This window comes from Entelurus aequoreus, linkage group LG22 (assembly GCF_033978785.1).
Source record: "Entelurus aequoreus isolate RoL-2023_Sb linkage group LG22, RoL_Eaeq_v1.1, whole genome shotgun sequence".
NCBI classification, from domain to species: Eukaryota; Metazoa; Chordata; class Actinopteri; order Syngnathiformes; family Syngnathidae; genus Entelurus; species Entelurus aequoreus.
This window is the reverse complement of record NC_084752.1, coordinates 21,538,693-21,566,192: the sequence shown is the minus strand read 5'-3', so window position 1 is coordinate 21,566,192 and position 27,500 is coordinate 21,538,693. Positions and strand designations below refer to the sequence as shown.

Below are 27,500 nucleotides of genomic sequence, written 5' to 3'. Positions count from 1 at the left end.
TAAATAACGACAAATAAAGATAGAATACTATTAACCGCCACATGTAATTGTAAAAAACAAAAAAACATTATGATTTGTACAATTTCAGAATGTGCTTGTTCTATTTTTAAACAAAGAAAACAATCTGAAGTTGTCTTTATTTTTAAGTTATCGTGCCGTGATTTTACCAGTCCGGCCCACTTGGGAGTAGATTTTGCTCCATGTGGCCCCCGATCTAAAATGAGTTTGACACCCCTGGTTCTAAGGTATATAACAAAGTGTGTCAGCAGGAAGTTAATGACAATGTATCCCAGTATGCATGTTAAAAAAAACTAAACTAAACTACAAAAAAAAGAAATTTATTAGTTTCGACTCAGTAGAATTACAGTGTCAGACAGGAACGAGACAATGAATGAACCTACCATCAAAGTTATTCAGACCACACCCATCAGATCGAGGTAGAGTTTTCTGCTTCTTTTCTCGCAGAGGTATTTCTGTAACGATTGGTAATAACATGGACACAGAAAGGGAAAACACCCATGACATCATCATAACTATCTGTATATGTATCCGTTATTCTATGCCATTCTGGTAATAAATGTATATTTTATTTGTAACTTGTTTGTGAGCAAATATTTGTCTTACCTTCAGCCATTACTTTATATTCCCAGTTTAGAAGATTAGCCAAGTATGTTATTCCAGGTCTAGATTGAGAATTTATTTAGCTTCTTACCTCAGCTTTCCCATTTGTTTGACTGAAAAATGTCTGGAAGCGTAGGTCGTGCACAGGGTGCTTCCTATTTCCTTGTATTGTCTTTCCTTAGAATCCCCACATTTGCAGTCCAATGCTCTGGGTATTCTGAGTGGGTTGGAATAATAACACAACTGCCATGTTTAAGAGAAAAAAAAGGCAATATTCCCATTTTTTTTACTAAATATTAGTGAATTTTACCTGCACTTAAGCTCGGACAAGTTTTTTCGGAGACAATACATTCACATTGTTGATGTTCCTCTTACTTAAGAACCAAGACACTCTGACTAAAACTATTTGCATGATTGGAATACACCTGTTTCTGGCTTTGTACCTATTTTCCAGTCTTATTTCCCTTTATCTTTCCTTTTGAATATGAGTGTGAATGGTTGTTTACTTATATTTGCCCTGTGATTGGCTAGTGAACCGTTCAGGTTGTACCCTGTATGGAGGTTAATTTGTGTCTTTATTACAAAAGCTTTTTTTTGACACTGAATGTATGTAACAGAATGTTTTGTGTTGATTTTTTTGTTTTGTATCAAATTATGCTGACAATTTTATTGAATAAAAATGTGTGAGCAATAACAATGTTTTGAGCAAAATTTCTCAAATAAAAAAATTAATTTGTTAAAATCCAGGTATTTCTTTAATTCAGTGTGTAAAAATTCAGTGTAAATAAAATTAGTGTATAAAACATCAGTGTTAAAAAATTATGTGAAAAAATTCAGTGCAGAAAATATGCTGCTTCAAATGCTTCAAAATTCAAGACCTAGTTCTGGGAAATTAAGACTGAAGCATTTGATTCGGTCTCAAGTTATGTTTGTTTCCTTTCAGTAGTCAGGTAAACCTCCAGAGTCCAGTAGCTGCTGGAAAAACTTGGTGAGAGGCCCACTTAACTGAGTAAAGTATCTTTTCAGCACCCTTCCTCTTAGCTCGTCAGGGCCAAAGGATTTATGTGCGTTTACTAGACCAAGGATGGAGGTCACTAGCTTCTCATCTATTTTGGGGGCCTGGTGAGGTGGGCTCAGGTTGGGGGCGGAACCATTGAAAATATTGTGCTGAACCTGCTGAAGAAAAATTGGGATTTGTTGGCAATTAATATTTCTGCACTGAATTGTTTTGCACTGATTTTTTTTTTAACACACTGAATTTGAAAACACTGTATTTTGACTAATTGAATAGGCTCCAGCCACCGCCGCGACCCCGATAGAAAATGAATGGATAGATGGATGCATTTTTAAACACACAATTATGTAATTAAATTGTCAGCATCATTTAATATAAAAAAAAAATCAGTTCACAAAATTTTAACACAAAAAATAAATTCATTGTCCATAAAAAGCTTCTGTAATAAAGACACAAATGAACCTACATAATCCCACCGCTCACCCAGTGTCAGCTGGGATAAGACAAGGAATGAATGAAGGTGTCATGATCCGTTGCCCGGATCATGTTTTGTTTAATTTTTGACTCCCTCAGTTCTGTTTTCAGCACCCCTGGGTTTGTGTTTTAGTTGTCATGGGTGCTGATTAGTTTCCCCTGCCTCTGATTAGTGTTCGGGCTGCTCACCTGCTCCTGGGTACTAATCAGAGAGCTACTTATATTCCTGTTTTTCGCCACACACTGTCTGGCTGTCTTGTTTGCTGTAAGCAACAAGTTACGTTTGTGTATACCTTGCTTCTGGTGCCTATGTCTGTTTATCTTTTGATTCCTGTGCTAAGTTTCGCCTTAGCTCCCCGTGCTATCGGTACGCTTGTTTGTATTTTTGTATTTTTGAATGATTTATGAGAATAAATCATCGTCTTACCTGCACCCTGCCTCCGGAGTTCCTGCTGCATCTTGGGAGAATGAACCGTGCATAAACATGCGACCCAAACGTAACTTTAGGGCTGTAAAATTGTTAAAAAATGTTGATGATAATGTAATTTCTTGTTAAGTATTATGCACTTCTTTTTTTTACTATTATGGTATTTTTCTTTAATTATACCGTAAAATGACGGCTTGAAAATTACTAGCATCTATAACATTGTCTGCAATGGAAATCCTGCTCAGTGGCCTTGTGGATAAGAGGTTCTGCCTTGAGATTGGTAGGTTGTGAGTTCAAACCCCGGCCGAGTCACACCAAAGACTATAAAAAAAAAATGGGACTCATTACCTCCCTGCTTGGCACTTGCCGAGGGTTGGAATTGTGGGTTAAATCACCAAAAATTATTCCCGGGCGTGGCTACCACTGCTGCTCACTGCTCACCTCACCTCCCAGTGGGTGAACAAGGGGATGGGTCAAATGCAGAGGATAATTTCACCACACCTAGTTTGTGTGTGACAATCATTGGTACTTTAACTTTAACTTTAAAGGCCACTGTTGTATAATACATGGCATTTTATTTGATTTGATTCATACCAGGCTTCTTTTAATGTTCTGTAGATATTGTTTCTTGTAATATTTCACTATTCATAACTGTCATAAATAAAAGTTACCAACTGTAGATGACATGTGAAGAGGGAACGGGAGGGTGTTTACAGAGTGGTACTGTCTCCTAGTGGTATTTTCCTAGTATTGCTGTATTGGCGCTGGTAGGCGAATTGGAGTGGGTCCAGGTGGGGCTTGACTGTAGGGCGGAGTTGTTCCAGGACCAACCTCTCCATGGTCTTCATGATATGGGAGGTTAGAGCCACCGGCCTGTAGTCCTTCGACGTGCTGGGTCGCGTGCACTTGGGGATGGGGACCACGCATGAGGTTTTCCACAGTGTGGGGACTTTCTGCAGCCTAAGGCTCATGTTGAAGATGTGCTGGAGCACGCCACACAGCTGTGGGGCGCCGGCTTTGAGCACCCTGGGGCTCACACCGTCAGGACCCGCGACCTTGCCTGGGTGTAACTTATTTAGCTATGCATTCACCTGTTCTGCAGACAGACACACTGGGGGGGGGGGGGGGGTCATCAAGCTGAGGGTGAGGTGTTAAGTAGGGGGAGGTAGTCATTGGAGTTGGGGGTCTGTGAGGAGGGGAGAGGAGGATGGATTGGTTCGCTGAAGTTGTCAGGGGGCCGGCTGGCATGTGTTGAGGGGGGCAGGAGCTTGTCAGAGCCACTGTGTCAAACCTCTTAAAGAACTGGTTTAGCTCATTGGCCCTCTCTTTGTCTCCGCCCACCCCCCTACCCCCCGACGGTTTGAGGCCGGTGATGGTCTGCATACCTCTCCAAACTGCCTTCATGTTGTTTTCCTTCAGCTTCCCTTCCAGTTTCCTCCTGTAGTTCTCCGTGGCCTCCCTGAGTTCATGCTCATATACTCAGATTGTTCAGATGTTGTCTAACGGCTGCGGTGCCAAAACCCCAACTGAACAATTTCCCTTGTGGTTAGAACAATTTCTCTTGTGGATCATTAAAGTTTGTCTAAGTCTAAGTCTATTTCCACCAGCCACTAGACTAGATCTGACCAACCTAAGTCCAGTTGTGATCGATTGAATGCTCTGAGAATAAGGTACTTTGAAGCCCTTTTAGCCAGCTCTGTACAAGCGTAAAGAACAGAAAGTACCAGCTGCTCATTTGAACGCAGATAATATGAGTTGTGCTATTAAGGTGCAAAGGTAGAGGGGCAATAGCCCAAAATGACGCATGATATTCAGTGTCAATCATTTGTAGAGAGTTAAATGAAGCATTTATATAGACAGAGCAAATTACCATAATCTAACACAGAGAGAAAAGTGGCAAACGAGGCGCTTTTTTTGCTCGAAAAGAAAAACATCGCTTTTTTCGAAAGTAAAACCAATATTTTAGTTACATTTTTTGAGAACGGACAATATAATGTGCACTGCTTGTCCATTGCAAACACAGTGAGTAAACTGGTGGCAGGTGGCAGCTTGTGTGTTTCTGTCTTTCTCACGGCTTGTCATTTAACTGCCCTTTCATGTATTTGCGTGAGAAGCTGCCTCCATCCCTTCTTTCATATCTCCGTTGACTGATCTCTCCCAGCTGCTGTGAATTAGTGACTAATTGCACTGTTGACGAACACAACTGGCATCACAATGAGCCGACACGCTAACATTTCCACTAGATCTCCGAAGTAACACGCAAACCCAAATTGATGCAATGAGGCTATCGTGTAGCAAATGTTCTGATTTACCTTTTGAATGTAAACTGACATACGAAAATGGTGGCGCAAACACCTGTACATATAAAATATAAGGTGGTCAAAAGTATTGGGGAAATTGGCTTTTGATCAGGGATGGGTACCAAATTTGGTACTTCTACAGGCACTGACCCAATTATGTCAGGTATTAATTCTTGCAAAATCAAACAGTGCCAAATTTTGATACCTTAGTTCAGGGGTGTCAAACGTACGGCCCGAGGGCCAGATCAGGCCCGCGGACAGGTTTTTTTTAAGGCACAACAAAGAATAAATTAAATTTAATGGAAAAGACTACTCCCGGACTAGGCAAGACACCGTAGACCAAGGGTGTCAAACTCATTTTAGATCGGGGGCCACATGGAGAAATCATGGACTGGTAAAATCACGGCACGATAACTTAAAAATAAAGACAACTTCAGATTGTTTTCTTTGTTTAAAAATAGAACAAGCACATTCTGAAATTGTACAAATCATAATGTTGTTGTTGTTTTTTTACACTTACATGTTTTGGTTAATTGTATTCTATCTTTATTTGTCGTTATTTATATTTTCTGAATAAATGATGTGATAATGTTCATCAATCAACCCATTGGTGTTAATTTTCAATCTATCAAGATAAAAAAGATATATCAAAATCAAATTACAGGATGTTATTTATGTAGTTTGATCATTTTCCTCGACTGATGTACTAACATCATGTGGTTTTGTACATATGTAGCATCATCTACAAAGATACAAAGAATTGCTATTGCGACATCCAGTGGACACTTTTAAAACAGCTGTTTCTTTCATTCAAAATTTTCAGGTTAATTTTTATACTTAGCAAACTCCTCCTGCCGTAGACTATACACTACTGCCATCTAACGTTTTGGGACTACAACTCTATGCAAAGTCTGCTAAATAATACCGTAAGTTCCGGACTATAAACCGCTACTTTTTTCTTACACTTTGAACCGTGCGGCTTATAAGATGGTGCGGCTAATTTATGGATTTTTCTCCCATAACAGCCATACTAAAAATAATTTAAAAACAAAAAACAATCAAATACACCAAGAAAGTGTTTTATTGTTTGTGCTATAGTGCCATCTTATGGACGAGTTTGCTCACTGTAGGTGTCTTTACATTTACTGGTAGAGTGCATTTTCTTTTTCTAACCAGAGTTCCGTGTTCATCTCCCAGCCGTGCTTAGTGTTTAGACTCATGTGTATTATTCATTCATCAAGCAACGTTTGTAATTTTACAGTATAACTAAAACTGTTTATACTTACTAAACAGTCCATCTGTGGGAGTGTTTTCATGCATATTTGCACATGCTATCGTAATGTAATGACGCGAACGTTGTTAGCATGAGCTAATATTTTTTTCTAATTTAAGTGATTCCATGATTAATACAGTATTTTTTTTAAAATTAATCACAGGAGTTAACTTGTTAATTTTGACAGAAAACTAATAAAATATTTATTTTCAATTTAACTGTGAACTGATAATGAGAACTTAGTTGTCCAGTTATTATATCTTGATTTCTTACACTTTTAATTCTCATTTGCAAGTGTGTACAGTATTAATTTCAGTTTGTCTTTGGTCTGTTGCCATAGTCAGGAAGTAGTCTTTGCCATGAATAATTGATAATGCCAATCCTGTAAAAGTGAGGGATTTTGTTCTTCTTCACGTCAGAGATACTCTCTAAATATTGACCGTTTTAAGGCTTTTCGCTTTTTAACTTCAAGGTTTTGATCCTTACACAGAGTTTCACTTGGATTATGTTATGGTATAGTATGGTGTTTATTGTCATTGCCCATTACAACAACATTGTATTTTTACCACAAACACATTCAAGATTAGACAAACAAACATTGTACAGGGAACAGAAGTAGCACTTGGCTTCACTGTAACTATGGTGACTGACGAGGAAAGACCGGTGTGTTGTTTCCTTTAAGTGTAATAAACTTACAATGTTATGCAAAGGTATAGTTATAACAATTTTAAAGACAAATTGCACTATTGTATCTGAAATAGGCTCCAGCGCCCCCTAAGGGAATAAGCAGTAGAAAATGGATGGATGGATGGATGTACTTTTTATAGTCATATTTTCTTCTTCCTGGGGGGGGTGTTCAGAAAATAATTGAGAAACACTGCGGTACATTGAGTTAGCCTAAAACAGGGGTCGGCAAACCAAAACGTTGAAAGAGCCATATTGGAGGACCAAAAATACAAAAAAAAAATCTGTCTGGAGCCGTAAAAAATTAAAAGCCGTATACAAGTCTTATAATGAAGGCAAAACATGACGTAAGTGTCTATATTAGCTATAATAGCCTACTATCAAAATGACCATGTGTCGCAGGCTGAAGCAAATCTCCGTTGACAGAAATATTGAAATGTAATATTTATTCTACACATTTTTACAACATTAGAAACCATTAGTAAATCAGAGGCTACTCAGAAGGTGAGATAACTCCTGGAAATTACTGGCTTTTAATGGCCAAAGGTATAAATGTGTGTGTCTACGTTTAAGGAAACGGCAGGCTGTCTTCTTTAAATAGATTTATTATAATCTTTGGCAAGTTGGTAATGTTTGCTGTGGTCTGGAACAACATGGCACACAAACAACTATCAGAAATGCAGCCAATATTACATACAGATAATGTGTCATGAGACATGCAAAACTAAATTATATACAAAGAGGATAAAAGTAAATGATATTAAATGAGCTCAAATATACCTACAAACGAGGCATAATGATGCAATATGTACATACAGCTAGCCTAAATAGCATGTTAGCATTGATTAGCTTGCAGTCATGCATTGACCAAATATGCCTGATTAGCAGTCCAACAAGTCAATAACATCAACAAAGCGCACCTGTGTGCATTCAGGCACAGCATAAAACGTTTGGTGGACAAAATGAGACAAAGAAGGAGTGGAATATTTTACATGTAAACAAACTGTTGCGTCACAGTCCACACTGTGGTGAGTTCAAAAACCGGCGAAATTAGTAGAACAAAACGATGTTCACCAAATACTCTCATCATTGGAGCTTACACACAAACATATTAAACAGTGGGCTTTCTAACAATCGGGAAGGTTTATGTGATGTTTGTCCTCAAGACAAAAAACATACTAAAACCCAAAAAATATTTTTCCATTTTGAATCCTTTTTTTAAAATGCTCCAGGGAGCCACAAGGGTGGCACTAAAGAGCCGCATGCGGCTCGGGAGCCGCGGGTTGCTGACCCCCGGCTTAAAACAATAATGTATCCATCCAATTCTAATGTTCAGGGTCATGAGTGAGCTGGAGCCTATCCCAGCTGACTTGAAAGCAAGTGAGGGAATATACCCTGGAACTATCACAGGTTAACCACATGGCAGTCCGGGTGGGCAACGAATTCTGCAATTTTAAAGGTGCTGACTGAAATCTATCACTATAGCCCAATTTCCCATACCTGTGTTGCACGTGACTTCACGTCCAGTAGCAGACTCAGCACCGGTTCAAGCACTTGGAAAGTGAACAAGCATATACATAGGAGACTGCCTTGAGGTAATGTTGCAATTTATAATGCCAACAAAGAGGGCCGACTTGACCTAAAGGGGGGCCCTGTGCACCCCTACTTGTTTGCCTATTTTGGTGTATTGTGATGGGATAGGCTCCAGCTCAACTTCACACAACTACACACACATGCACACACACATACACACACACACACACGGTCACAAACAAAGTGTGGGTAATGAGGAGTTGACATTTGACTATACAGTAGATTATATAACAGTCAACATAATCAAATAACTGACTCAACATCCTTCCACGGTCTCTATGACACACGCACACACACACACACGCACACACACTCACACACACACACAGGATGGCTTAAATTGATAAGACCAAGCAGAGCGGACTATTAAAATGTTTATTACAAAGTCATATAAAGTGCAATATCATAGAATTGTGTTTATTTCAAATATTTAATACAAATAATTTAGTTGAACAATGCCTACCAGTCATTCAGTCTCTCATTGAATGTGACATCTTTCTTGTGTTTTGCCGCCCTTTTGTGCACCATGTGTCCCAATGACATGCCGCAGATCTGCGCTGAAGCTCGGCCTTTGGGCCAGCGGGTACAGGACCCCGCAGGCATCATCGTTTCTCGCAGATTGGACTCGGACGCTTTCAGTGCGCATTGCCTGGTAGGACCGTAGAGAGACTTTGCGATGCTGTGACGGCCCCGTTTCAGCCGGAAGCCCGCCGCGCTTCGCCAAGGCCTCGAACACCTTCTCCAGATTGGTGCTGTCCTTTGCAGATGTTTCGAAGTAGGCACAGTTTTCTCCCAGAGCTCGGAGCACCTCCGCCTGTGAGACGTCCCTCTCAGACTCCAGGAGGTCCACTTTATTGGCGCACACCACCAAGGCAAGTTGGGACCTTTTTGTGAGTTTGGATTTGGCAGCAAGAATCTCCTGTCTGAGTGCGCAGACCTCTTCAAAGGAGCTTCTGTCATCCACACTAAAGACCAGCAGGAAAATGTCCCCTGAAGAAACAACAACACATTTAATACACGGAAATGTCCACTTTTCACCATGCTAATAAAACAATACACACCAGTAAGGATGGACAACCGTCGCTTGGCTGGGAAGTCCCTCTCCCTGGATGCATCCAGTATGTCAACCTGATAAGTCTCACCGCGGATACGGAACAGTTTACGGACAAAATCCTCGGATGTGGGCTTGTATTCCTCCGCAAATCCATCTCGGAGGTATCGTCGCAGGATGGAAGTCTTACCGACACGTGGTGCGCCAAGAACCACGATGCGTTTGCAGTTCTGCGGCTTGGTGGAAAACAAGCGGTCCTGTCGTGGTTCTTCACATATCTGCCGATTCCAGGTTTGGCCGTGAAAAACCAGGGCGGCCAGCTGGTCCAGAGGCGATCTCTTGCACGGGTTGGTACAGTGCGCGGATTGCCTCATGGCTTCATCCGTCGTCTTTTTGTCCTGTTTCCACTGAGCCGTGGCCACTTTGAGGATGCCCAGACCCTCTTTGATCCCCAACGAGATTAGGTGTTGCGACGCGTTTTTGGACGTCAGCAGGACTTGGGAGGATCCGGAGCTCTGCACGTCTCCGCTGCCAAGAAGCTTGGAGCCCTGCAAGGAGGTGGTCTGTGTGCCAGTGGACATGCTGCCAACTTGTATCGTGTTGCGTAGAAATGATGTGGGTGGGAGTGTGAGAGTCCAGATATAGAAGATCCCCACGTGGTCCATGAGCTGCGTCATGCATGCTGATTGACAGATCATTATTATGTGCATGCAGAACCTTCTGTTCATAGTCTGAATCATCAAGCAGCATTATTTCTTCCAATGCTGTAATTATACCAGTGTAGTAACACACAATCCATGCACGACTTACAAATATACAAAGTTCTACATTTGTCCTATAAAAATATTGTGTTTGTAAAAAAATGTTATATACTGTTATTGTCTTTGGGGATCGGCAGCAACACAACCTCACTAATTATTGAACAGTGTTTACTAGTGTTGTCAAATGGTGTTTTTTCATCAGATTAATCACTCTTTTGAATATGGATTACTTACTTGATTTAAGGCAGGGGTCGGCAACCCAAAATGTTGAAAGAGCCATATTGGACCAAAAATACAAAAAAGAAATCTGTCTGGAGCCACAAAAATTAAAAGCCTTACATAAGTGTTATAATGAAGGCAACACATGACGTAAGTGTCTATATTAGCCTACTATCAAAATGACTATGTGTCACAGGCTGAAGCAAATCTTCATTGACAGAAATGTTGAAATGTAATATTTATTCTACACATTTTACAACATTAGAAATCATTGGTAAATCAGAGGCTACTCGGAAGGTGAGATAACTCCTGGAAATTACTGGCTTTTAATGGCCAAAGGTAGTGTGTGTGTCCAAGTTAAAGGAAACGGTAGGCTGTCTTCTTTTAATAGATTTATTACAAACTTTGGCAAGCTAGGTGATGTTTGCTGTGGTCTGGAACAACATGGCAAACAAACAACTATCTGAAATGTGTCATGAGACATGCAAAACTAAATTATACACAAAGAGGATAAAAGTTAAGGAAATAAAATTACCTCAAATATACCTACAAATGAGGCATAATGATGCAATATATGTACATACAGCTAGCCTAAATAGCATGTTAGCATTGATTAGCTTGCAGTCATGCACTGACCAAATATGACTGATTAGCACTCCAACGAGTCAATAACATCCACAAATCAGAATCAGAATCAGAAATACTTTATTAATCCCCGAAGGGAAATTAAGATTTTCAGCACAAAACCATTGAAGATCAAACAAACATTACAGGGAGACAGAACAGGATCACTGACGGGTCTGCCAACTTCCGGCGCCCCTAACAAAAAAGGTGAGAAACAGGTAAACGCTGGGGGTGAAAACAAAACAAAAAATTCAGTCTAAGCCTGGGCCCCTAGAGGGGTACTAATAGCCATAGCACACATAAGCATGTAGCACACCTTTGTACATTCATACTCAGCATAAAACTTTTGGTGGACAAAATGAGACAAAGAAGGAGTGGAAGATTGTACATGTAAACAAACTGTTGCGTCACAGTGCATTACATACTATACATTATCTTTTGCACTGTATTCATTTATATTATTATGTGTTGTCAACTTTCTACTTTTTTATGTCATTGCCTGAAATAAATAAATAAATGAAAAAAACAACAACAACAGTCCACACGATGATGAGTTCAAGAACCGCCGAAATTTGTAGGACAAAACGGTGTTCACCAAATACTGTCATCAGTGAAGCATACACACAAACCTATTAAACAGTGGGCTTTCTACCAATTAGGGACGTAATACAAACATTTTTATTACATTAATACATTATTTTTATTCACATTTTATGAGATACTATGTTTTTTTCTTTGTATCTCCTTTTTCAAGGTAATACAAACATTTTTATTACATTAATATATTATTCTTATTCTCATTTTATGAGATACTATTTCCTTTGTATCTCATTTGTCATCATGCATGTACTATAAATATTTTTAATCAAAGTTTTACATTCTTTTTAAATGAATTTCGTATTCACCTAATCCGGCTTTACTACTCATCTTTATGACGTAGCGTTGGCCACTCCGTGTACGGTAAATGGTGTCAAATGTAGCAGCGCTGCAGCACTAAGAATTACGGTAAGTATTTACGACACAGGTTGCTAGGCGCCAACTGCATGTCGACGGTGTTTGGATCAACTCTGAACTGCAGGGGTAAGAAACCTTTATCCTCGTTCTTGTATTTTCTTTTTATGTGTAACATTCAAATGTTCTGTGGAGAATGCCTCTTCGATTGTTTTCTGTGGGAACGTTTCGGAGAAATTGAGTTAAAAATGAGGTGACACGTTTCTATGGGCAGTGTGTTAAATATAACTGGAGAGTCGAGGTAAGTGTGTGGCAACTTGGGAAATATAATGCGAGTTCAGTAACTGATATTACTCTAATCTTGGTTGAAGACCCACTCGACATCCCCTAGGGCTAAACTTAACAGTACCAAAACACGGCGTCATTAAAAAGAGTCACCATGACGTAATCAGTCACACTCTATAAGTACGTGACACAAACATGAAGGGATCGGCTACGAATTTTTTAAGTACAAAAATCAATTGCATTTGTATCTTAAATGATCTATTAAGACAATAAAGCAATTGTTCTCAAAACAGTTTCACCAAGTACCACCTCAGGAAAAAGATTGGCTCGCCAAGTACCACCATAGTGACCAATGATCAAATGCAGTAGCGTAGTAGGCCTAAGTATTCATTGAAAACAAGGCAGATGTTTTATTTAACAAGTATATTCAATGCATCCCCTGCTTGGCACTCAGCATCAAGGGTTGGAATTGGGGGTTAAATCACCAAAATGATTCCTGGGCGCAGCCACCACTGCTGCTCACTGCTCCTCTCAGCTTATAGGGGGTGAACAAGGGGATGGGTCGAATGCAGAGGTTAATTTCACCACACCGAGTGTGTGTGTGTGACAATAATTGGTACTTTAACTAACTTTATTTTGACCACTGCAGTTTTGCACGCAGTTTGAACAGTAACACTGTGTTTCAATATCAAAAAAATAGAACAATACTTTAATCAAGTGATTATTTGGCGTACCACAGTTTGAGAATCACTGCAATAGAGAAATGTATCACCTATATTTTGGGAAATGAACTTCAAAACATCATAGCTCCATTGTTAAATGTCATAAATGCATGAAATAAAAAGCCAAATGGTTTAGTTCAGTAACCCAAATAAAACCACTTAATTAAAGAAACTAAAAACTTAATTAATCTACTTATTATTTTATCTAGTTAATTAGCGGTAAGAGCATGCTCACGGTAAGTACGACCTAAGAAAAAAACTTTGTCTCCATCCATTTTAATTTTCCAATAAAGTACTATCTATCAAGTACCACTAAAATGACCAACATCAAAACAAAGTAGCGTAGTAGGCCCAAGTATTGATTAAAAACAAGACAGAGGTTTTATTTAACAAATTTTTTTTTTTTTCTTAAAATATAAGACAATAAGGCAATTGTTTAAAAAAAAAAATTCACCAAGTACTACCTCAGGAAAAAAAATTGCCTCTCCCAGTACCATCATAGTGACCAATGATCAAATGCAGTAGCGTAGTAGGCCTAAGTATTCATTGAAAACTAAGCAGAGGTTTTATTCAACAAGTATATTCAATATTTTGCTCACTGGAGCATTGCACAAAGTTTGAACAGTGATACTGTGTTTAAATATCAGAAAATAGAACACTACTTTAATCAAGTGATTCTTTGGCGTACCACAGTTGGAGAATCACTGCAATAGAGAAATGTATGACCTATATTTTGGAAAATGAACTTCAAAACATCATAGCTCCATTGTTATATCTCATAAATGCATGAAATAAAAATCAAAATGGATTAGTTCAGTAAACCAAATAAAACCACTTAATTAAAAAAACTAAAAACGTAAGTAATAAACGTATTATTATTTTTATTTAGTTAGCGGTAAGAGCATGCTCAGGGTAAGTACAGAGCAAAAACGTGGCTCTCCATCCAAGTACCACCATAATGACCAACATTAAAATACAGTAGCGTAGTAGTAGGTCCAAGTACTGATTAAAAACAAGTATATTTAATACTTTTGGCCAATGTTACACACAGCTTGAACAATAACACTGCATTTGAATATAGAAAAATAATAAAACACTGTACTTTAAGCAAGTTAGTCTTTGGCTTACCACTAGATCGAGCCCCGTACCACAGGTAAAGAATCACTGCACTGTTTTGATCACAATCTGTGAATGGTTTAAAACATCATAAAGCGCCATTTAGAGTAATTGTGCATTAGTTTTATACGAACTGACCATAGTGGAGTTTTTCTCGTTGTACGATTTTTGTGGATTTCCACGGCAGGCTTCGAACAAACAGTTTTAGCTAGCACAAAAAACATATTTCAATGCTCAGATTAACTTCATATTTAAGGATTATAAGGACAGGTATGTACACACTCTTCTTAAACTATAAGTAAAGCGTTGCTGTTGCAAACTTACCTTGGTGTATAATTTTGTATGATCGTGAGATGTAAAGTTTTGCGTGTAGATTAATGGCATTTCCAAAAATCAGACTTGGGAATTTCAAAATTGAGTTACTTCCAGGAAATGTGAACTACCTCATCAACCTCTGTGCTTTTCAATTAGACCAAAAATAACCCCCCCTCACAGAAAATAATGACACACATTGCAAACCACCTTGATCTGAGCGAGCCCAAGCCACCGCTGCAATGGAGATAAGTAGGTCACGTATCACCTGCACATAAATTGAAGTTAGAACCTAACACGTGAAAAAAAACTTAATTTGTTTCCAAACAAGTTTGTGTGCGTGTAAGGAAACACACTAACTGACTGATATTAACTTATTATGGAATTATCATTACAGACTCACTTGTCGAACCAGCTACCAAAGACTACAAAATAAACAACTAATGGCCCATGTGATCAAAAGTAACTCAGCTCATGTGAGCAGAAATGCTCATCTTGGCACTCAGCGTCTTGGATCTCAATCCCTAACTCATACAGGTGCGTTCATGTTTCCTGAACAATGACATAACTCTCAAATGAGATTAAATTACTTAGAAAATGTATTCATGCAGCCAACATGTTTATTTTGTAAATGTATTGCTGTAGGATCTCAAGAGTTGCAGTTTGATGACAGAGGGATGCTTCTTCCGCACTGCATCCTGGGAGGTTTGGATGACTTTAGGAAGTATCTGATCACAAGAGGAGAGACAGAGGTGAACTCTTGAAACATTTGTATTTCTTTTGTTGCACGATGCAACATTTCCAAACTCACTTGTTTACGTCTTTGGTCCAGCTGGCGAAGCAAATACCAACTTCCCATAGAGACCCTCCATCCCAGGTGCTTGGGAAGCAACCTTCTGAGATGGCCCAGAACAAGCGAACCATTCCTTTTGGTCAAAGAGACTTGAAGGCAAATGCTCTGCAAAATTGGGATGCATATATAAGACTCAAAAGACGACAGCAGAACGTCTTATCTGGTGAGTTTGCGTATCAAGACAGTCTGTTTGGAAACCATGATACTACACAAATGATACCAAAGAGTACTTATGAAGAGTTCCTTGTTTTGAGTATATCAATGTTTTTGTGGAGCTGTTCATGAAACAGCCATCGTCCTGATGTGGGTTGCAATTGAATTGTTTCTAACAAACAAAAAATAGTCTCAATTTGAAAAATGCCCATTTATTACAAAATAGAATTTTGATAATTTCTTTTAAGTTTTGCAACAAAAACAAACAATGTTTCTTGTCAAAAACAAACTATTCCTTTATGGTACCAGCCTGGCCCTAAAAATGAGTGCAAACAGATCACCTCTTTTTAGAGAAGGCTTATTCCATCACTGTAATGAACTAATTGTATCCACACAAACACCTTTTGTGGGTGATGCCTGGACAGAGGGGTCCAGGGTTTACATTGACAGCTGCATCACAAGACAACAAAAGCAGAGTAAACACACGATTCAGTTTGTCATTGGAGAGAGTAGTGGCTATATGTATATTCTGTACATTATGTACAAAGGAAATAGACTGGATTTTTACCACCGCACTGCCGACCTTTCTTGTTTTACGGACCTCTCAGATTCATCAGGATTGTGTCTCTTTTTTTGCCCAGTAGGTGGTGGCACCACACGCTCGCTGATTTCATCAAAGTTAGTGCTACTTAGGCTCATTAAAGTTACTTGAATTTACCATAATTACAATCAAGGCAAAACAGACATAACATTTTGATGCACTGAAAGTCAACATACCGTATTTTCTGGACTACAAGGCGCACTTAAAATCTTTTTTTTTTTCTCAAAACTCGACAATGCACCTTATAACCCGGTGCGCCTAATGTACAAAATAATTCTGGTTTTGCTTACTGACCTCGAAGCAATTTTATTTGGTACATGGTGTAGTGATAAGTGTGACCAGTAGATGGCAGTCAAACATAAGATATAGGTGTAGACTGCACTATGATGGCAATATGAATCAAGTAAACAACACCAACATTTTATATGATCCATTGAAAATATAGAACATTACACACGGCGCTCAAAAATCTATCAAAATGTTTTAGTATGACTTTGGTAAGCTATGAAGCCGCACCGCTTGATGGATTGTACTGTGCATTAAACATACAAGTATTATTATGGTGTGTGCATAAGGTAAGACATATTATCTGGTGTTTTGTTTCGCAATATTATGCAAAAGCAACTTTTCTTACCTTCTGGTACCTGCTGGTCTGTATTTGGGATCTGCATACATCCTGAAAAATTGCGCGCGTCAGCCTTTGTCGTCCATGGCGAAACTGTAGTCAATAAGCTTCTTTTTCTCTATCTTCTTGTTATGGGACATTCATCCTCTGCTGTTGCCATTTCTAATACAAAGTAGTGTAAAGTTCTTACTTATATATGTCAGTAAACTTGCCATGAAAGCGCTAAAACATAACGGTGTAGTGAGTTAAACATTATTCACCCAAGGAACTTTAGTTATTAGAGAGCTCCGGTCGGACGTTTTTTCACGGGACACATTTCCGGCCTTGTTGTTGTTCACGGATGAGGAGATGCTGCTCCGTTATTGATTTAAGTAAAGTCTGAATGTCATTAAAACAGTTAGCTCCATCTTTTGACACTTCTTCCACTCCCGTCCTTGCACGCTACACGGCTAAAACAAAGATGACGGGGAGAAGACGGTGCCGAAGGTGAGCCACGTAAAGAAGCACACAAAACGGCGCATCCGGAAGCGACTGTCAGAAAGCGGCTTGAAGATGATCTGTAAAACATAATCTACGCAACATTTTGACCAAAGAACCACCAAAGAAACTTGGCACTGTTAACGGATTTCTTTGCTAGCCGAGTGTAGCTCTGGTACGGCTCGGCTGATCAGCATAGCACTTCCTGCTCTCACGACCCATCATTTGTGATCCAAGGGAGTATCTAGGGAGTAGCCTTTGAATAGACTCCCCTTTTAGACCAGTTGATCTGCCGTCTCACTTACATTCATCGAAAAAATAAAATAAAAGGACTCCTTTAATGCACCCTGTAATCCGGTGCACCTATGGTCCGGAAAATACGGTACATCCTAACTAATTTGTTTTTCTTCATTTCGCTGTTTCCATCTGTGTCAAGGCCAGCTCCAAAGGCCTGTGGAGAACTTACTGATGAACCGAGATTACGGTTTCAAAGAAATCCAGAAGCAGAGAGAACTTCTAAGACATGTCATGCCAACCATCCAGTCAGGATATGTATGATTCTATGTCATGTTTTGTCATTTGGATATTTTGCACATCATTTACTTCTTCTGTATTATAATCATCTCTGATGTGTTTTTCCTTCTATGCAATAGGGGTACCATGTGGGAAGTGAGTTTTGGAGTCTCCCACAGAGCTATGGAAATGAACTAAGCGGCATCAGAGCCACACTTAACCTGACGGAGCAAGGCAAACCAAAACTTGTCACACTGATCGGACAACCACAGAGCATACTCCAGGAATCAGGTATACTCCTCAAACACGCGTAGCCATTACCTTTTACGATGCTTTCCTTGCATTGTTTAAAAAAAACAAACATGTGAATTAGGGGTGTCAAAAATATTGAGATAACTCATGTGTTAATCACAAAAAACGCAGATTATCACGTAATTTTTTTTTCTACCTTACCCTTACCTTAACCACAGATGGTTACCTGAAATGTGGCAGGGTTTGCTAAATGGTCAGTGATCAGGTCAATGCATACGTCAGTGCAAAGATGAGTGACGTGCATTCAAGTAAAACATTTTAAAAAATGGTTCTAGATGATATTCTGACCAATTCTGTGTCCAAATATTGGGATCTTTTTTAAGTTAATTTAAATTATGCTAGCTAGTAATATAACCTGTGATCAAATATGATTAATCCACATTCAAAAGTGTCATTAATCAGATTTTTTTAATATATTATTTGACAGCACAAATGCGAAGACAAGGTATTTTTCTCAGATCAACTTAAAAAAAGGAATATTTAAGGGGAGCTATGTTGAATTTTGTATTTTCTGACTTAGAAATGTTGCAATGCTGGATACTCATGTTTAACAATGCCAAAGCGTCAAACCATAAGGTTCGTGCATTTTGGTGTTCACTTGCATGCTGTTTTGGATGCCTCTGCAGGGTTTGCAGTCTGGCTACCTTGTGACGTCACTGCGAAATGGAAGCACTAATTAGACATTATAAAGGCTTTCATTCTTCAGACTATGAGAAAACACAAAAAAAAGGTTGAATGAATTATTATTATCATTTAATGCGCATTATAACACAGACGTGCGACATGCAAGTAGCATTTATGTTGTTGAAAGCAGCTTTTTTAATGCAGAGTGTGAATTGATCGACAGGTGTGCTGGTGTACCTAATATTGTGACCGGGTGAATGAATATGTCTGTAAAATAAAGAGTGGTGACAACTTCAAGATACATATTTAAACTGTGTACATTTTCAAAGGATTGATACTTTTGGAGAGGGTAGGGCGTGGTTTCATTTGCAATCTGGGAACACCTCCAGAAACGAGCATCTTGCAGACAGACTCAAACAATGGGTTGTAAAAGTAACTGTGGATCAAAATTGACACCAAAGCATAGCCAATATGTATTATTTGGACCATTAGAAACTGCTTTAAATGTAGATTCAAATCATCATAGGTGCTCTTCAGATAACCTCTTCTGATTCATTTTAATAAATGTGATGGAACGTTTTCAAACCCAAGAAGACATTAGTGTCGAATAGATCATTTTCAGTAACTACTTAAAAGTAAGGATATCTGGCCTTCTGAGAGACAATTCAATTCAGTATTCAGTTTTTTCATGAGGAGGTAGTGAAAAAACACCCATCAGTACTGTACTTTTTCTTTCATGACTCTTCATCTTCAATTTGCAGGCAAAGTGCCGCAGTTCATATTGTAGGCTCATTAAAGAATACATGTATTTTTTACATCTTTCTTGCCAATGCTTAGGAATCACTTGTGCTGAGAAGCTGCGTCCAGTCTCTCGGATTTGGGACCCAAATACGAACATGCTTCGCCATCGTAACTCAATTAAAAAGGTTGTAGGAGGCATGGACATCAACAGGACGGTAATACAATTTTTTTAATCTGCCTAAACTGCAGTTTAACAAATATGCTTCTAAATGTGTTGTGTTGTGTTGGGATTTCGCATGTTATCAGCTCCTAGATCCAATATTGCAACTAAATCAAAACCATGTGTCAGTAACAACTATTAACATGATGCAGTTCCACACCACTGCGAACTACAACCACAACAATAAACATACAGTGGTACCTCCGTTTTTGTTAATAATCCCTTCTGAAAGGTCAGACAAAAAACAAATCTTATGAAAAACCAAATGTATTTTTATTCATATAAATTCAATGAATCCGTTCCAGACACCTAAAATTAGTATTATTGTTTAATAGAGAGTAATATAGTTTTATATGCAGAAACTTTATACCTCTTTGTTTTCACCCTCTTTTTGTGCCCTTGTGTGCATTATCCTTTCCATCCTTTGTAACAGAGCTACTGTGTGGAACAATTTAATTTCCCTTGGGGATCATTAAAGTTTGTCTAAGTCTATGTTTAAAACAATGTGAAATACATACAAATTATGAATTAAATTAATAAATGAAAATTTAACATAATATTTAACTTTATTGAGAACTGTTTTTTGCAAAAACGGTGATGATCAGAAAGGGAAGAGGGCAGAGAAAAGCAATACAAAATACACCTTTGTACTTAGCTACTTTTTCAAGTGCTGGCACTCTTAATTTTCTTTGACCCTACCAATGCTGTCTTATTTTGTAACCATACACACAATAGAAAAACAATGCAGAATATTTTTTTAAGACACTTGATTCTGTGGAAAAAGATGGAGGCTAACGGACTAGTTTGTTTGGCGCAATGTTTGGCCATACACAAAAATCTGGGAAAAGTTTTGGCGAAAATTGTTGTGCAAAAATGAGATACCACTGTACTGTTAAAGGCCTACTGAAACCCACTACTACCGACCACGCAGTCTGATAGTTTATATATCAATGATGAAATCTTAACATTGCAACACATGCCAATACGGCCGGGTTAACTTATAAAGTGCAGTTTTAAATTTCCCGCTAAACTTCCGGTTGAAAAAGCCTTTGGAGGATGACGTATGCGCGTGACGTAGCCCGGTGAACAGAGGTATGCCTTCCCCATTGAATACAATACAAAAAAGCTCTGTTTTCATTTCATAATTCCACAGTATTCTGGACATCTGTGTTGGTGAATCTTTTGCAATTTGTTTAGTGAACAATGGAGGCTGCAAAGAAGAACGTTGTAGGTGGGATCGGTGTATTAGCGGTTGGCTGTAGCAACACAACAAGGACTACTTACTTGGATAGCAGACGCCTAGCCGATGCTAGCCGCCCACCGGATGATGGGTGAAGTCCTTCGTCGCGCCGTCGATCGCTGGAACGCAGGTGAGCACGGGTGTTGATGAGCAGAGCAGATGAGGGCTGGCTGGCGTAGGTGGAGCGCTAATGTTTTTATCATAGCTCTGTGAGGTCCGGTTGCTAAGTTAGCCTTAGCGTCGTTAGCAACAGCATTGTTAAGCTTTGCCAGGCTGAGATCTATTAACCGTGTAGTTACATGTACATGGTTTAATAGTATTGTTGATCTTCTGTCTATCCTTCCAGTCAGGGATTTATTTATTTTGTTTCTATCTGCATTTGAGACAGATGCTATCACGTTAGCTCATGCTAAAGAGCTTCGTCGATGTATTGTCGTGGAGATAAAAGGCACTGTGAATGTCCATTTCGCGTTTTCGACTCTCATTTTCAAGAGGACATAGTATCCGAGGTGGTTTAAAATACAAATCCGTGATCCACAATAGAAAAAGGAGAGAGTGTGGAATCCAATGAGCCAGCTTGTATCTAAGTTACAGTCAGAGCGAAAAAAAATATGTATTTCACTGCATTCTAGTCCGTCACTCTAACGTTTCCTCATCCACGAATCTTTCATCCTCGCTCAAATTAATGGGGTAACCGTCGCTTTCTCGGTCCGAATAGCTCTAGCTGCGTTGAAAACTATAGGAAAATATGAGGGAGTGAACAACTGACAACGTCACGCTACTTCCGGTAGGGGCAAGGTTTTTTTTAATCAGAGACCAAAAGTTGCGAACTTTATCAACGTTGTTCTATACTAAATCCTTTCAGCAAAAATATGGCAATATCGCAAAATGATCAAGTATGACACATAGAATGGATCTGCTATCCCCGTTTAAATTTTAAAAAATCATTTCAGTAGGCCTTTAAAGGGGTTATATTTTGATGTTTTTTGACACTTTTAAAACACTTCTTTGTGGTCTACATAACATGTAATTCTGGTTCTATGGTCAAAATGTTGCATAGATTATGTTTTACAGACCGCTTTAAAGTCTTGCTTTCTGACTGACTCTCTAAGATGCGCCATTTTGTTTTCTTACTTACATGCCTCCACTTTGACTGCGTCTACTTCCCGTTACCCATATTGTAGTTTTTCGTAACTTATGCAGATCCCAAATACACAAAAACAGGTACCAATAAGGGAAACAAAAAGTTGGTTTTGCATAATAGGCCCCCCTTAAATGAAGACCCATCATTATTACCTCTGCAAAGGCATAACCTTTCTGTTGCAAATATGCCTTTTGTAGTGGCTCTTTAAAGGCCTACTGAAATTATTTTTTTTATTTAAACGGGGATAGCAGATCCATTCTGTGTCATACTTGATCATTTCGCGATATTGCCATATTTTTGCTGAAAGGATTTAGTAGAGAACAACGACGATAAAGGTCACGACTATTAGTCGCTGATAAAAAAAAGCCTTGCCTATACCGGAAGTAGCGTGACGTCACCGGAGGAAGGACTCCTCACATTTTCCCATTGTTTACAATGCAGCGAGAGAGATTCGGACCTAGAAAGCGACGATTACCCCATTAATTTGAGCGAGAATGAAAGATTTGTGGATGAGGAAAGTGAGAGTGAAGGACTACAGTGCAGTGCAGGACGTATCTTTTTTCGCTCTGACCGTAACTTAGGTACAAGGGTTCATTGGATTCCACACTTTCTCCTTTTTCTATTGTGGATCACGGATTTGTATTTTAAACCACCTCGGATACTATATCCTCTTGAAAATGAGAGTCGAGAACGCGAAATGGACATTCACAGTGACTTTTATCTCCACGACAATACATTGGCGAAGCTCTTTAGCTACTGAGCTAACGTGATAGCATCGGGCTCAAATGCAGATAGAAACAAAATAAATAAATCCCTGACTGGAAGGATAGACAGAAGATTAATAATACTATTAAACCATGGACATGTAACTACACGGTTAATAATTCCCAGCTTGGCGAAGTTTAACAATGCTGTTGCTAACGACGCCATTGAAACTAACTTAGCAACGGGACCTCACAGAGCTATGATAAAAACATTAGCGCTCCACCTACGCCAGCCAGCCCTCATCTGCTCATCAACACCCGTGCTCACCTGCGTTCCAGCGATCGACGGAAGGACGAAGAACTTCACCCGATCATCCGTGCGGTCGGCGGCTAGCGGCGGCTAGCGTGTCTGCTATCCAAGTCAAAGTCCTCCTGGTTGTGTTGCTACAGCCAGCCGCTAATGCACCGATCCCACCTACAACTTTCTTCTTTGCAGTCTTCATTGTTCATTAAACAAATTGCAAAAGATTCACCAACACAGATGTCCAGAATACTGTGGAATTTTGAGATGAAAACATAGCTTTTTTGTATTGGATTCAATGGGGTACCAATACTTCCGTTTCAACGATTGACGTCACGCGCATACGTCATCATACATAGACGTTTTCAACCGGAAGTTCAGCGGGAAATTTAAAATTGCACTTTATAAGTTAACCCGGCCGTATTGGCATGTGTTGCAATGTTAAGATTTCATCATTGATATATAAACTATCAGACTGTGTGGTCGGTAGTAGTGGGTTTCAGTTGGCCTTTAATGAACAGCATATAACATTTTTGTCAGTGCAGCTTTTCAGTTTTGATGCAATAATAAAACTGTAATTTTAGGTTGCTATGAATCTCATCTTTAATTTAGTCTCAATGTTGTGTTTCCTAATTGTTACCAAAACTTTCAAATATTTGAACAAATATCTTGAGTATTTATCTTTTATTAGCGCTAAAATAAGTATTGCACCAGTGAGCCGAGGCGGCTCACCTCCTAGTAAATTGTGTCTGCTTGCTGAAACAATCAGTCTCCTATTAGTCTTGCTCACACTGTCCTGGATGTTCTGTTTAAGGAGCAACCTGCAATGAATGTGCAAAGAACTCTAGTACAGTGTGCATGCCGTCCCTTGTGTGCATAATGCACAAGCCTTAAACCGCTGCTTTCTCCAAGAGTGTGCGACATTCCGATTGCCTTAGTTCTAATTAGTGCTGTCAAATGATTAATTCCTTTAATCAAATTAATCACATGTGCAATTTTGGATTAATCACGATTAATCACATGTTATTGCTTGTGTGCATAATTTAAATTGATTAAAAAAAACAGTAGTTGGACAAAATATTTGTATTGTCAGAAACAGAAACTCAAAACTTGGTAACAGTTTTATCTAAAGTCCAGTCAGTGTTCACATTTTTAAGTAAAATTTGCCAGCAAGCACACCAGTCAGTCTTTTCACTCATCTTTGGAAAGACATGCATTGACCTGGGGCCTCATGTATTATAAGACTTGCGTGGATTCCCTACTAAAAAAATGTTGTACAGTCCAATCCAGAAAAAGTTGTACACACCAAAAAATTCAGATACATTAAAGTGTGCGCTCACATTCATCCAAGCACATTTATTTTGTACATCCCAATCAACGTGGATGTAAGCGCACATGTTAAGTGCCGCCCCAATTTAAATAGGCAAATGCTATTTAAATTAGCCATGCCCCTGAAAAAGTGTACTTGTCCACTGTTGTTGCAAGTTAGTGCAGCACTGCATGCAATAGGATAAATGTGTGGTTTAGTATTTCACCCTTTACGCTTAGGTTTTAACAGGAGTATACTTTGCACACAGTGACAATCAGGGTCTTGTTTGAAAAATCTTAAGATGTTTAACTAGAAAAAAACAGCAAGTCACTAACTTCAACCACTGACTGGAAATTATACTGTGAAGACGGGATATAAAATTTAGGGCGCACATATGCTCAATGTGCATCACTGAGATTAATAGTAGGAGAATAACATAAATAAATGTTCTCAGCAAGAAGCCACCCATTGCACACAATGACAGCTTGTAGTCTGTTGTCAACCAAGCTGTTACTTAGAATTAAGAATCATGTGTTTAACCAAGCAAATGCTATGGAAGCATTAATGTAGCAATATTATTTTCAAAAGTGTACCTCAATCTGTGCGCGTGTAATACAATTTGCATGTGTGTGTGTACTAATTTGTGTGCCTATAGATCAATCCGAGTGTGATTACGGTATTCAGATTTGTGTACGTGTGTTTTGATCCACATACATATTGTCTGTCTGTCCCCAATAGGCTGTCTACTTACACGTGACTTTTGCGACACTTCCGCCATGTAAGATTTAAGTGAGCGCATCCAGAGCAAGCTGTCAATCCACTGTGCCTACATTTAACCAGCCACAAAGACACTACACAATTTAAACCAATCAGAAACAACGTAAGGCGGTTCATGGCGTCACTCTTTCACACACCTGAGCTGTACGTCGTTTCTGATTGGTTTAAATTGCGCTGTGTCTTCCGTGGTTGCTTAAATGTAGGCACACCTCAGATACGCACACGCCGATTATATTACACGCACACTTCTGAACACGTGCACACAAGTTGTATTACACGCTCACAAATCTGGATGCGCTCGCTCAAATCGTACACGGCAGAAGTGTCGCAAAAGTCTTAAGATGTAGTTTAACCAGAAAAAAAACAGCCAGTAAAAGGCTCCTGCTTCTCGCAGATCATAGATACACAGACGCAGATTGTATTACACGCATGCACTTCTGACTGTGAATGCACAAGTTGTATTACACGCTCACAAATCTGGATGTGCTCACTCAAATCTTACACGGCAGAAGTGTGGCATAAGTCACGTGTAAGTAGACAGCCTATCGAGGGATGTTTCTGATTAGGGACAGACAAACAACTCAAAACACACGTATGCGGATCTAAAACACACGTACGCAAATCTGAATACACACTCAAATGTATATACAGACACACAAATTAGTACACACGCACGCAAATTGGATTACACACGCACAGATTGAGATACACCTTTGCAATTAATTTTGCTACAATAATACATCCCTAGCATTTGCCTTTCATATATGATCTTTACATTATAAATAAATGTTGATCGAATGAAAATGTTTCCTGTTGACATGTACATGTTCGTCATATGATGGCCCTTTTATAGCAATGTGTGTGCTATCGATGGCTCCGATTACATTAGGTAAACCCGCTGTTGCTTCAAATTTCACTTTATTCCGGCCTTTTCAACTGCCTTGTACGGGAATGTAATATACCTGGCTAACATGCCGATAATTTAATGTGTTTTTTGCAACTCTTTGTCTATGCTTTTATATCCATTTGTGCAATTGCACACATGACGGGGGTGTGTTAGCTCTTCATTAGAGATGCCGATATTATCGGCCGATAAATGCTTTAAAATGTAATATTGGAAATTATCGGTATCGTTTTTTTTTTTTATTGGTATCGTTTTTTTTTCTTATTTTATTATTTGTTTCTATTAAATCAACATAAAAAACACAAGATACACTTACAATTAGTACACCAACCCAAAAAACCTCCCTCCCCCATTCACACTCATTCACACAAAAGGGTTGTTTCTTTCTGTTATTAATATTCTGGTTCCTACATTATATATCAATATATATCAATACAGTCTGCAAGGGATACAGTCCGTAAGCACACATGATTGTGCGTGCTGCTGGTCCACTAATAGTACTAACCTTTAACAGTTAATTTTACTCATTTTCATTAATTACTAGTTTCTATGTAACTGTTTTTATATTGTTTTCCTTTTTTTTTTATTCAAGAAAATGTTTTTAAATGTATTTATCTTATTTTATTAATTTTTTTAAAAAGGACCTTATCTTCACCATATCTGGTTGTCCAAATTAGGCATAAATAATGTGTTAATTCCACGACTGTATATTTCGGTATCGGTTCATATCGGTATCGGTAATTAAGATATATCTCTGATATACACATCAATCAGTCTGAGGAGTAGTTGTTTGATGTTTCTTTATTCAAACAGTTACCCAGCATCACCTCTATGCGTTTCCAAAATATCCATAGTATGTAGAAATGTGTTGACGACAGCCATGAAGTGTGCTAGAGGCATCTTGATACATCTCAACTTTGCCGTGAAAAAGGGTGTACGGCAGGTTTTTGTGTGAACACGCTGTTAATACATGAGGCCCATGATCACTGACCGTATAACAACCTGTGCCACCTTTCAGGAAACCATCCACGGTTAAGGTAAAGGATCATGTGTGATCATTTCCCTCTGGGATTAATAAAGTATTTCTGATTCTGATTACGGCACCCCTTAGCAAATGCCATGTTTACCAGATTAAAAACCGCCACTGTATATATATATATATATATATATATATATATATATATAGGGATGATGTTTGATAAGAAATTATCGAGTTCGAGCCTATTATCGAATCCTCTTATCGAACTGGTTCCTTATCGATTCTCTTATCGAGTCCAGATAGGTTGTTGTATATGGAAAAAAACACAATATTTGGTTTAACAAAAGCTCACTTTTATTATATAAGAAAAACATTTAATCAAATAAATAAATATTGACTGTTACCCCCCTAAAAAAAATCAATGAAATAAATAAATATTGACTGTTGTTACCCAAAGTATATTAAGTGGGATTTTTCAGAAAAACTAATATATACAGTAACACAAAAACAACCTGTCTCTGTGATCACTATAGGTGTATAAATAATAATATAGTGTTAAATAAAATCAGTCCCTTGGGCACAAAACTGAAAATAA

General features: G+C 38.7%; 3 protein-coding genes across 5 annotated transcripts in view; 1 reads left to right on the top strand and 2 right to left on the bottom strand.

Annotated features, from left to right (window-relative positions):
- LOC133639933 (GTPase IMAP family member 4-like) overlaps positions 1-736 on the bottom strand; it is a 5,622-nt gene extending 4,886 nt beyond the window's left edge. Inside the window, exons 1-2 of the mRNA XM_062033636.1 lie at positions 625-736; positions 402-473 (exon numbers count right to left, since the gene is read on the bottom strand). Of these exons, the coding sequence (XP_061889620.1) occupies positions 402-473; positions 625-634 (82 nt within the window). The 5' untranslated portion in view covers positions 635-736. The remainder of the gene's footprint in view (positions 1-401; positions 474-624) is intronic.
- Positions 737-8,778: 8,042 nt separating this feature from the next.
- rasd2b (RASD family member 2b) lies at positions 8,779-10,027 on the bottom strand. The gene is made up of 2 exons (XM_062032590.1): positions 9,449-10,027; positions 8,779-9,377 (listed from the first exon to the last, which is right to left on the bottom strand). The coding sequence occupies exons 1-2, from the start codon at positions 10,017-10,019 to the stop codon at positions 8,866-8,868; spliced, it is 1,083 nt and encodes a 360-aa protein (XP_061888574.1). The 5' UTR covers positions 10,020-10,027; the 3' UTR covers positions 8,779-8,865.
- A 1,958-nt stretch (positions 10,028-11,985) lies between these two features.
- The window catches only part of mycbpap (mycbp associated protein), a 29,380-nt gene continuing 13,865 nt past the window's right edge, over positions 11,986-27,500 (top strand). For all 3 annotated transcript variants that reach the window (XR_009823862.1, XM_062033472.1, XM_062033473.1), the window contains exons 1-7: positions 11,986-12,122; positions 14,826-14,965; positions 15,074-15,180; positions 15,261-15,444; positions 17,574-17,689; positions 17,791-17,941; positions 19,424-19,542. Coding sequence is in view for 2 of the 3 variants with exons in the window: in XM_062033472.1 (XP_061889456.1) it covers positions 14,872-14,965; positions 15,074-15,180; positions 15,261-15,444; positions 17,574-17,689; positions 17,791-17,941; positions 19,424-19,542 (771 nt within the window). In the remaining variant the exon portion in view is untranslated. The remainder of the gene's footprint in view (positions 12,123-14,825; positions 14,966-15,073; positions 15,181-15,260; positions 15,445-17,573; positions 17,690-17,790; positions 17,942-19,423; positions 19,543-27,500) is intronic.